General features: G+C 39.9%; 2 protein-coding genes and 1 non-coding gene across 3 annotated transcripts; all 3 read left to right on the plus strand.

Moving 5' to 3' along the window:
* The first annotated feature begins 633 nt into the window (after positions 1-633).
* Positions 634-4345, plus strand: rps13 (ribosomal protein S13). Its single transcript, XM_023400373.2, has 6 exons — positions 634-745; positions 1252-1300; positions 1401-1479; positions 2593-2762; positions 3596-3696; positions 4271-4345. The coding sequence occupies exons 1-6, from the start codon at positions 723-725 to the stop codon at positions 4302-4304; spliced, it is 456 nt and encodes a 151-aa protein (XP_023256141.1). The 5' UTR covers positions 634-722; the 3' UTR covers positions 4305-4345.
* On the plus strand, positions 3934-4064 carry LOC111650483 (small nucleolar RNA SNORA19). The gene has a single exon (XR_002760413.1). It is a non-coding gene; the product is annotated as a small nucleolar RNA SNORA19 (small nucleolar RNA).
* Positions 4346-5456: 1111 nt separating the features above from the next.
* On the plus strand, positions 5457-9901 carry LOC111650447 (protein phosphatase 1, regulatory subunit 15B-like). The gene is made up of 3 exons (XM_023400349.1): positions 5457-5888; positions 6748-8075; positions 8935-9901. The coding sequence occupies exons 1-3, from the start codon at positions 5594-5596 to the stop codon at positions 9142-9144; spliced, it is 1833 nt and encodes a 610-aa protein (XP_023256117.1). The 5' UTR covers positions 5457-5593; the 3' UTR covers positions 9145-9901.
* The last annotated feature ends 1233 nt before the right edge of the window (positions 9902-11134 follow it).

Genomic DNA, 11134 nt, shown 5'->3' on the forward strand with positions numbered 1-11134 from the left:
GCATACCCATCTCTGACCCAGGTTTTTAGAACCACAGGCACCATCTGTTTTTCTATACTAGTACATGACTTGGCCACAGCCTCAGTATGTGTCAGTTTGAGGGCATATCATCTTCATATCATCATTGATTTAAGGAATGTGCACAGTATAATTGATCATAGATTCTGACAAGGCTCCTGAGTAGGATAGAGCCTCAAATCAAAGATACAGGTATATAGTATTATATGACAGGCCCTCTAGGCTAAATAATAATGCGGGTCCCTCTTAATATCTATGTGTTGGGTGTAGGTTGATGGGCAAAAATTGTAATTTTTACAACAACACAATACAGTGTGCAAAAATGAAGGAGTGAATACTTCCTGAAGCCACTGTATATTTTCTTTCTTTTCGATGCTGGTATTAAAATATATGGGAGAACAGATTGCAGACCAATTGCTGCTAGTAGTCTGTTACTGGTCAATCTGAGGCAATGTTTATTACCTTAGTTTTAAAATGCCTCTCCAGTGAATCCCATTATGACAAAATATAATTATAATTTTATAATTTAATTCTTTCCTCGGCTTTGACACACCATGAATAAACATTTAGAAACTCAACAATTTATCTTGAATGCGTTTCGCAGCGTCAGTAACGATCCCCTTTGCGTCATTGCGTCATTTCCGACGCAGTCGCAAAATACCATTTTCTGTCGCGTGTGCGGCCTCTCTTCCTCTACCGCCATCATGGGTCGCATGCACGCTCCCGGGTGAGCTCTCGTTTTATCATTTAAAGTTGATATTTTGCCTAGCAAGGTCGGTTTTTATGACGTGATATAACTTTTAAACCTGTTATGAATGACCGAGTACCAACTGGAACTCTTTAATTCAGTCTAGAATCGAGAAAATTACTTAAATACTCGCACCCTCACAATCGACATCCACTTCCAGCTCGCTAGCTAGCATTAGCTAACGGCGCTCAGGGCTCACCACGATGCTTAATTTCCAAGTTAAAGACAGTGATATTTTACACATTATACTACTCATCCACAGGCCAAATATAGTGTTTTTCTGCTTTTGATGAGAATTGAACCACAATAACGTAAAGCACTTGACATTAGTTTCCACGAGTATGAAGCTAACATTAGCTGGGCCTCGTTAAATTCAGTTTTTATAGATGCTAGCAACATTTTTTCTTCTTTAAAGTTAAACTTATGCGCCTTGATGTTTCTCCGTAGAACTGCCTAGATGTCTAACTAGTCTTTATTTTCTGCAGAAAGGGCTTGTCCCAGTCAGCTCTGCCTTACAGGCGCAGTGTTCCCACTGTAAGTATACAGACATAATGTGTTATAGTGTCGCTTAATTACACCAGCAAAAATATTAACCTATTTCTTCAGTCGGTAATCATTTAAACATTTTTTGCAGTGGCTGAAGCTCACATCCGATGATGTCAAAGAGCAGATCTTCAAGCTGGCCAAAAAGGGTCTGACCCCCTCTCAGATCGGTAAGCATTTCTATCAGACTGAAGGTCTTAAAACTCACCAATGTGATGTATGTAGAAAGGTGAGCATGACAATGTAGGTTTATAGTTTGACAGAGTGTGAACACTAACTGTACTTGGTAGGCATGGTGCATTCACAGGAGTCTCACAAGAACATCAGAATTAATTTCAGTTTGTATATTTTTGACTGATGCTTTCAGAACATATGCTCACTTATTTCATATGTCTGTGCACAGATGTCAAATTGGCATCAGAATAACAATGGTTTTCAAATTACCAAAGGTTTAACTTTTTTTTTTTTTGAAACGACTTTGTTTGCACTTTTTTTTTTTTTACCTTTTGAAGCTGCATTGCTTTGTAGTAATTGGAGTGTGGGAAATGTTTTGAATTTGAAAAACAAATGGAGGCATCCCTCAGCAGATATTTCAGACCAGTGGTAACCCTGCCAAATTATTAAATCAATACAAAGTAACAAAGAAAACATCTTATTCCTGTTCACCACCTCAACAAATCAATTATCTCTATCATAGACCCAGTATACACTCTTAATAGGTTTTTAGGTACACCTGGCTAAAATCAAGGCAGTATAATGCATCAACCTTAAATCCTACCTTACAGAAGGTTATAATGTTCTGAATTTATTGACATAGTTTTAGACAGGTGTTAAAGTATATGGTCATTTGCAAAGATGTAGTTTATGGTGTGGTTGAACTGTATTGTGTTATATAATGGTGTTTCTGAATCACTTAAGAACATTAAAATGTTTAACATTTCTTTAGTACTGACATACTGAAGTCATGTATAGTGTCAAGTGGAAAAGATGGTACAGTTAAGAATCCTTTGGCACAATTAAGCAAGTTGTCATTGATTTTAAAATGACTCCTATTTTGTTAACAGCATTCACTACAAACCTCAGACTGATTTCCCTTTTGCTTTTGAAATATACATCAGTGGAGTTAGATGGAAGTAGACGATGCCCCAAGTTTGGCTATTGACTCATATTTGTTCAGTGTGATTTAAGTATTTGGCATAAAGAAGCTGATATGACTGAGTACAGTAAACTGTTTTATGAGAAACATAGTGTCCAAGTTTGAAGCCTTTTGTCACCTTGTCCAGGTGTGATTCTGAGGGACTCCCATGGTGTGGCCCAGGTACGTTTCGTCACTGGCAACAAGATCCTGAGGATCCTCAAGTCCAAGGGTCTGGCCCCTGACCTGCCCGAGGATCTCTACCACCTCATCAAGAAGGCTGTGGCGGTCAGGAAGCATCTGGAGAGAAACAGAAAGGTATAAAAAAAAATTAGGCCCAAAACCTGTTACAAATACAAGCCTATTAGTGGTGTTCATTCTACCACTGGTATAATTTGCTGCTGCCTGCAGCTGGTTTAGTGCAAAGGTCATTTCATGGTTTCCATTTTTTTCATATGCTTAAGTTAGGAAAACTCAGCGAATATCTCCGTGCAGCCATGCACCTTTTTTATGTACTACTTATATCCAGTCGTTAGTCATATGCTTGTTATGTTAAGGTAACACACCCACTGTTTTCTTGTTTTGCCTTTTTAATGTTCAGCCAAAAACAACATGTCGCAGTCATGTTTTTCTAATGCGCATGTGTGGAATGTGTTTGTGCACGCATACCCCCGATTGTAGCATGAATAGGAGTTGCCCCCATGTCTGCAGTTCAGGTCCATCTGTGGGCAAGCAGAAACCTTGAACTGACTGAGTTTTTCATTGTAAATTACCACCCATTTGCTCTGGGTGACTAGGTTATAGAAAGGTTGCTCTACTTTCCAAGTACCACCAAATGTTTTTGCGCACCATTACTTAGAGTAGTAAGTTGTTTTATTAAGAACTTATTACAACATAGTAGACAAGTGTCAGTGGAAATCCCTGAAATCATTTTTAAAATTTAGATATTTTATGGATCTTTTTTTAGTTCAATGAGACTGTTCAAATACTAAGCAGGAAACAAGAGACAAAGGTATCAGGAAACCACCAGCATGGGGAATGAGTCCAAAGAATAAGCAGTAGTTTGGGGTTGCATGGATGGATTGACATGTTCCTATGTGAATCCATCAGTGTTTATCACCTCATACCCATGACATTTTGCATACTTGCAGGACAAGGATGCCAAGTTCCGCCTGATTCTCATTGAGAGCAGGATCCACAGGCTGGCCCGTTACTACAAGACCAAGAGAGTACTGGCCCCCAACTGGAAGTAGTAAGTATTGTTTCTGCTTTGGGAACCTTCTATTGTTATATTTAGATTGGAGGAAGAACTGCTGGTTAGTGTTGTATGTAGATGTGTGGTTTTACTATCTGCCAGGGTGTTAAGAATAAAATAAGGTCAGTTTAATGCTCCGATTCCCTAAATTAAATTCCATATTTGTTATAGAAATAGACGGACTAGTATCAGAAGTACAGCTATTTATTCCATGTGGGCTACATGCTTGGGAAAATGCACAATTCATTGTCCTGCTCTTCTCATTATTGAGAGTAGTGATATTTCTTTTGTGCTAGAAAAAAGTTGGAGGTAAATTAGCAGAGTGGCTCCTTTGTGCCACCTCTGCCAGTCCCCTTCATACAATTAAATTATACAAGTGTTTTTTAAGTGAGCACCTATATGTGGGAGCTGCTTCTATAAACATAAAGTAGGGCAATATATTAACTGTAATAATTGCTGACAAATGCTGTACATTATAATCCCCTTAAAAGTCCTTACAACATCCAACACATTATAGCAATATAAACATTTCAGTGCTCCCTCTAATGGTTGGTTTTCTTTCTGTTTACAGTGAGTCCTCTACAGCTTCTGCTCTGGTGGCATAAACATACACTTTTTGGATTAATAAAACAATTTAAATTGGAAATTTGTTCTGTCTTATTTTATGTATAACTAAGTGTTTTACAGATCTTTTGTTTACAGTGTATTATGGCTTTTAGCAACATTCTTTGGTGTAGTGACAAACCATTGGGTTTGGACGCAGTTATAAATAAATTTGAGGTGTTTACTTTGAGTATTTCCATTGTATGCTATTTGTATTTTACTACATGTAAAAGTGAAATGTTGGACTTTTTACTCCAGTCTTTTATTTTAAGGTTTTGACTACAATGTATCATTAAGATTTTGTAAGATTTTACATCTAAAAAAACAAAACAAAAAACACAAGCTCTTAAAAATAAGATTAGATCAGTGGTCCCCAATAATTTTGACATGTCATAACGTCATATAACAAAACAGTTTGTATTAGGGGCTCACTTGCATTTACTGTCCATTAAAGAGTGATTTCACACCAAAATCAAAGATAAAAGTAAAGATAAATTTATCTCCCATATTTTGTTTTCTACCTCTTATCTCACACCCTGTTAATTTCTTTTGACCCTTTGCTGACCACTACTGGGAACCAGTGGACTATCATACTGAAATAGTATTGAAGAGCACCACCTTGACCAAATGCATCAGTAAAATGCTGCTTATTCATTATTTCATCAGTGTTACCAACCAGTCAAAGGGAACATTTTATTGCTTCATTTTTGCCGATACTTTTTGTACTAAAGCAAGTAGTATCAAGGAGTATTGTGAAACTGTGGCATTGCTACTATTGCTTAGGGATCTGAGTTCTTCCGCCGCTGTTTGCCTTAATTATAGTCTGTTTCTATTCATAGTCATGTTGACTGGGACAGTAGAACTGAAAGTCCTTTCTCTGATATAAATTTTTACTTTTCATTGGCTTAGAAGTTTGAAAATATCCCAAGTCTAAACACAACGCAAATTTCGATTTCAGATCGATTTTTTTCTAATGAACTTGAAGAGCTATAAAAAGGGTTTTCCTGGAGGTGTAAAAAAATTTACTGGCACTTTCCATGCGTCACGTGTTACGCAATCTAAAGGAGGAGCCTTATTTGAGTGACAGCCACATGTCCAATCACAGCGCGGCATGACATCACGCTTGTTTATTTTAAGAGGCGGTATTGCAACACTGAGACATTCACTTCTACTACAACAACGACGACGACAACACACGATTAAGAAACATGGAGAAAATACATGAGAACATTTGACAAAGGAGATCGAAAAATGGCACAGACTTGCCGGAAAATGAAGCGACAGCACATCTATGCTCATCTGTCACCGACAAATACGCGAAATCTATTGGTTTTCGACGAGGAATACCAGAATACGTGAGGATTTTTCTCAACAGTATCGCCACAATCCCAGAACAGAAGGACAGGAAAGAAGTATGAGAAAAATGGCTGCGACGGTTGGTGCCGATAAGGGTTCCGAGCGAACGGCGATGGAGAGGTTCGGTAGCGGAGGGATGGCGCTTCTACCTTGGACCAAACAGATGCTCACCGTGATGTGGGAACAGCTTCGGCTGCTGGTTCAAGTCATTTACTACACCTTCATGTCAGGTAAGAAAAGTTAAAACAAAGCCTGTTACTACCCCCATTACTGTGGCAAACTTCAACCGTTGTGAGGTTGTTGCTGTAACTGAAGAATGTACTGACCGTTACTTTTTTTTAATTTTTTTATTAGTGTCGTTAACGGCATAACGTAAATTAACAATAAAACATAATAGCCCATATAAATACTTTTCTCTTACTATGTGTCCTCAGTGATCAATTGTTTATTTTTATAGCCATAAGCTAGCCATTCTTCGTGTTTACGTCCTCTTCCAGTTAATGTACTTTATGGTATTTCCCATGTAATATTCCCTGTAAGTTGCTGTCCCTGTAGTACTCAATAGGGACTTATAAGTATTTTAAGATCGTTATGTTATGATCGTGACAAATCTGCTGCCAGAAATGACAATGTAAAGAAAAGACAATGTCATCTTTTATCTGGACAAAGATTAATATCACCTGAATTAATAACTTAAATAATTGAAAATACTGGCTGGAAATGACAGCTCTGGTTGTATGAACGTGTTGAACATCAACTAAACCAACTGACAGGTGATTTATATGACAATAAGTGACCAATGTAAATGAATGTTGTAATCGGTCTAGCAGACATACAGTCCTCTGGTGATTATCATATTTTTCCCATCCAGCCTTAAACATCAGTCAACCACAGCTCAACACGCATATCAAAGGATGAATGAGAAAACACACCCACACATTAATGAATATTTGCCTACTGTACATATATTTTAATCAAAGGACAGGTGGGTGACCTAAAGGAGATAACAATTACAACTACAGAATGTAACTTGATCATTCTCAGTTGAATTTCATGCCCTTCTAACACTTTCCTCCTCTTTTCTCCCAGTTTTCCAGATGTTCAGGTTTGAGGTCCACGTGAGAATCACAGACGAGACAGGTCAGCACATCCAGCACATGGGCACGGCAGCAAAGCCAGCTGAGTCCTTCCTGTTCTCTTCGTTGTTTGACGGAGACAACGGCGTAATGGTCGGCGGTTCAAATCCACTCTCCAACTTCTGTGCTGACGTCGGCGACCCCTTCACTGGGAAGTCCACTGCTGAGGCCCTACTGTCCAGTCTGCGCGCTGACGACCTGTGCTGCGGACTGGTGGACGACTTTGTGTCCAGAACGGCCGGGAAAGAAGAGGGAATCTTTCTCGGACACCAATCCACCTGGAAAATGGGCTTCCCTGGTGACTGGAACATCTTTGTATCAAGCAGCGACAGCTCTAGTTCAAACGAGGCCTGCCATAAAAGTAGTGAAAAAGTCTTCAAACAGGATTTTACGAAGGACACTTCAGAGGAGGAGAGAAGTTCTCACTGGAGTAGTGAGGAAGACCAGAATATGGCAGAATTTGACAGCGAGGAAAGTAAGGCGCTTTGGGAGTCTCTGTCAAAATCTAGTGATCCGTACAACCCCTTCTTTTTCTCTGCGTGTATTTCAACAAACACAAACATGAGGAAAAGTAAAAGTGAAGCAAGGGGCAGCAGCGATACTGACCTTATGTCAGCGAGCAAAGCCAGCAAGGAGATGTTGAGTTCTCGAGGCCTAAATATCTGGGTCAGTCGCTCTGACAGCGAGAGCAGCTGGGCCAGTTCTGACGGTTCGAGCCCCGACATTGACGAGGAGAGCGAGAGGCTTTGGGAGTTCTTCAGCAGTCCTGCAGACCCCTACAATCCCATGTGCTTTTCTGCGTGCACAGTCAGCAGCACGTCTCCTCAAACCACCACTAAACAAGAGGCCTCACTTCCTGCACCAGCCTCCAAGTCAGACACAGACACTGATGAGAAGGACAGCAGCTTTCCTCCTTCATCTGAGGATGATGAAGAAGAGCAGCTATGGAAATCTCTCTGTCAGAAGGACGACCCATTCCACCCCCTCAACTTTCAGGCCTGCCTCCAGAGCTCCCCAACAACAGCACTCCAGTCTGAGGAAGATCCAGATGCACTTGATGTCCACCACATGAAAAATCTACCCGCGAAGGGCAAGAAATGTGAAAAAGAGGCGAAAACACCCCGAAAATCCAGAGCCAGCAAGCCCTCTCTGCCAGAGAGGCAGTTAAAGAATCACTCCCACCCTGACAAAACGCTAGTGCCCTGGAAAAGACCTGGACAAACACCTCAGCCACCTCCAGAGGAGATGAAGGAAAGCAGGGCCTGCAGCACCCCGAAAAGGGTAATTATCTAATGACAGTTTATAACTAAAGTGCCAGACAGGATTAGATGAGGCATTAAATGAGAGCCCTGTAGAGTTTGAAATAAAAATAGACCACTCTCTAAATACTACAGAGCACTGAAACAGGCCCTGATACAGTATTCAGCTTCATTTCTGGTTTGAAAGACATGTTTTGGGATGTCGAGTAAAATGCAATTTCTACAGTATTTTTTAAAACTAAAGAGGTACAGCCTTGTTTTTATGTAGATGACACCCTGTTTCCTCAGTTTCATTCACCAAAGTAAATACTAAAGAGCATGTGCTCCCATGTTTTAGGTTAGTACATTAATATCACAAGGGAGTGGCTTCCTCTGACTTCTGACTTGTGTCAAAGATGAGGGTTAATTCCTGCCACAGCTGACACACACACAGACTTTACTGTACAATGTGTTAAGCTGAGTTGTTGTTTGTTGTTGGTTAGCAACACTGCTGGTTGTCATGACTAAGCCAGTCATATGACTCCAGCGAGTCAGCAGAGAGTTTGACTTCCACATGGACTAAAAGAAGTTGCAGCAGTGTTGCAAAGCCATTTTGAATACTTTGTCAATTCATACTCTGGTAAATCACTCAAAAACTAAAGCCTGAGGCAGAAAAGTAATTTCACAGTCTGCTTCTGAACACACATGTTTCTGAGAAGTGTCAGTGTTGGCAAGTATCTGGTGTCTCTTTTTTAATTTGTTGGGTAGTTATAATATCCCTTAAGTAATATGCCTTTACTTTCAAAAGTAGCTTGTTATCAACCCAAAAGAAGCGCATATAAACATCAGTATGGTTTTTAATGAAATGTATTGAATTATTTTTACTTTCTATTGGCTTTCAGGTGCATTTTTCTCCTCTTGTCAAAGTCCATGTCATGCGGACGTGGCCATTTGCTCGACAAGCATCTCGTAAAGGACACTGGGAAGAAATGGCACGAGACCGGGACCGCTTCCGGCGGCGGATCCGGGAAACAGAGCAGGCAATCGGCCACTGCTTCACCCAACCCCACAGAGAGAAGATGCGGGCGTACCTGGATGGTGCCTTGAAATAAATAGAAGTCCTGAACACTGAATGTTTTATTTCCTTTTTTGGATGAGAACTTGTGATTGGTTGCAATGCAACAGTGATTTTGACTTAGGCCAATTAGAAGTTTGATGTTAGGCCACCTTTTAATGTTCGGTGTCAAGTTGAACAACCTTGTACCTCAACAGGTTTTATACATTGTGTGACTGTTGCACTGATTGACACTTTTCTCATATTAACCTCAGCATTAATGTGTGGAATGTTGTTTTTGTATGCCTTATACACTGACCTAGTAATGTAACTTATTTATGCCCTATGGAGCTTGTCGTTTATTTTTTACAGTTGGTTTTAACTGTTTCTGTGTTTTTATATGTGTGAACAAACCACAGTGGTGAATCTAGAAAGTAAAGGTAGATAATGATGATATCATTGAAAGCAGAGCTTTACAGTACAAAGTGTTTTGAAAAGTTTTATTATTTAAGCATGATGGATACATATCACAAATCCTACTGCAATTCGTGTCTTGTTTGAATATTTTTATTTCTTGATATTTAAGTTTTTGTCTTGTATTTTCTTATGATGGCACATAATAGCCTTTTAGCACTGAGTGTGAAGATCGATGTTTTTATTATTACTCTATTGACTGCAAAGATTCAAACACTTTGTCATATGTGACTCACTCAGCTTCTCATGGCAACATCATGTAGCTGAAAATATGTCAAAAAGTCATCTGTTGCAAATTTGTCACTATGTGCTTTGTCAAATAAATAAAATGTGTTCTTCTATGTCACTGTTTTGTGTTTTGCAGTCGTCACAACCCGGCTAAAGCTTGGACCGAAAGAGGAGGCCGTGTGTGAGTTGTAACTTGAAAAACATGTATTCATTTTAAGTAAAAGCAAACCAGGCAACACAGAAAGTTTACTCTGGTTCACATGTAAATTAGTTGGCCATCTGCCTTTTCCTGCCATGAGCAACACAAGGTCAAATTTCTTAGTGTGTTTGTTTTAAAATATCCATGCAGTAATGCACGCAGCCACAGCTGTCGCAGCCCTACGTCATGACTTGTTTTAAGGAAATGTATTTTACAAAAGGCTGAAGATGAGAGACAAAATCAATTCAGATGTCTTAAAGGCCGAACTCGAAATACTGAAAAATGTAAAAGTTGTCTGTGAATCGCTGATACTGATGAAATGCTGAATACCACAGTCACAGCCTGTCATTAGGCTCCTACCTTCTCAAAACAAAGATCAGGGAGTTTAAAGGAACACAATATCAGGCTGCACCTTCACCCTCACTATAGTCAAACAAATCAGTTTAACCTTTCACCCAGTTTGGACACACCCAGTCTGGGTGCAGGGTTTCCAGTGAATGTGTACAGAGTAACCAGAGTACACACCTGTCTGTTACTTCCACTCATAGAGAGACACAGGTAACTGCATAATACAGTTTGCTTTGTCAGTGCTCTATACTCACTGTCCTGTATCCTTCAAGTCTAAAATTCATCAAATGTTGATGGACGGCTGTTGACCAGGAAATCACAGAATCTGTGGTCGCTGGGTTTTACAGTATTTTTAAAGTGTTTTTGCTCCATCTCATGTCCATCAAATATTTAAGATTCAGTTTAATGTGTGCAGCATATGTTGAAAAGTACTCTGAACACGGATTTTTGCTTTATTCATCCATCGTAACCCTTTCCTGCGTAATATCTTAGGGCACCTTCATTGTTCCCTCCTCAACTACCTTGTCTCTCTGTCTGCCTCTCTCTCTCTCTCTCTCCTTTCTCTCTCTCTCTGTCTCTCTCACACACACACACACACACACACAGGAGCTTATAATTTCCCTGAAGGCTGCGAGTCTCCGTGCAGACTTGAGTGCTGTAAGGCTGTCGTAAGACAAGGGTTAAAAACACCAAGAATGATGAAATGACTTTCCTTAGGGATGAAATCAATTAGCAGGTCTCTGCTGCTGTCCCCACCCCTCCCCCTCCCACACACACACACACACACACACACACACAC

Source organism: Seriola lalandi, unplaced genomic scaffold (assembly GCF_002814215.2).
Source record: "Seriola lalandi dorsalis isolate HSWRI2012SDOR001 ecotype SW California unplaced genomic scaffold, Sedor1 jcf7180002052274, whole genome shotgun sequence".
NCBI lineage: Eukaryota > Metazoa > Chordata > Actinopteri > Carangiformes > Carangidae > Seriola > Seriola lalandi.

What these genes read in the sequence shown, in the direction of transcription:
- LOC111650447 (XM_023400349.1), top strand. Translation starts at nt 5,594, where the DNA reads ATGCTCATCTGTCACCGACAAATACGCGAAATCTATTGGTTTTCGACG. An exon ending in TTACTACACCTTCATGTCAG is followed by an intron (nt 5,889 to 6,747) that starts GTAAGAAAAGTT and finishes CTTTTCTCCCAG; the next exon opens with TTTTCCAGATGTTCAGGTTT. An exon ending in CCTGCAGCACCCCGAAAAGG is followed by an intron (nt 8,076 to 8,934) that starts GTAATTATCTAA and finishes ATTGGCTTTCAG; the next exon opens with GTGCATTTTTCTCCTCTTGT.
- rps13 (XM_023400373.2), top strand. Translation starts at nt 723, where the DNA reads ATGGGTCGCATGCACGCTCCCGG. An exon ending in ATCTGGAGAGAAACAGAAAG is followed by an intron (nt 2,763 to 3,595) that starts GTATAAAAAAAA and finishes GCATACTTGCAG; the next exon opens with GACAAGGATGCCAAGTTCCG. An exon ending in CTGGCCCCCAACTGGAAGTA is followed by an intron (nt 3,697 to 4,270) that starts GTAAGTATTGTT and finishes TTCTGTTTACAG; the next exon opens with TGAGTCCTCTACAGCTTCTG.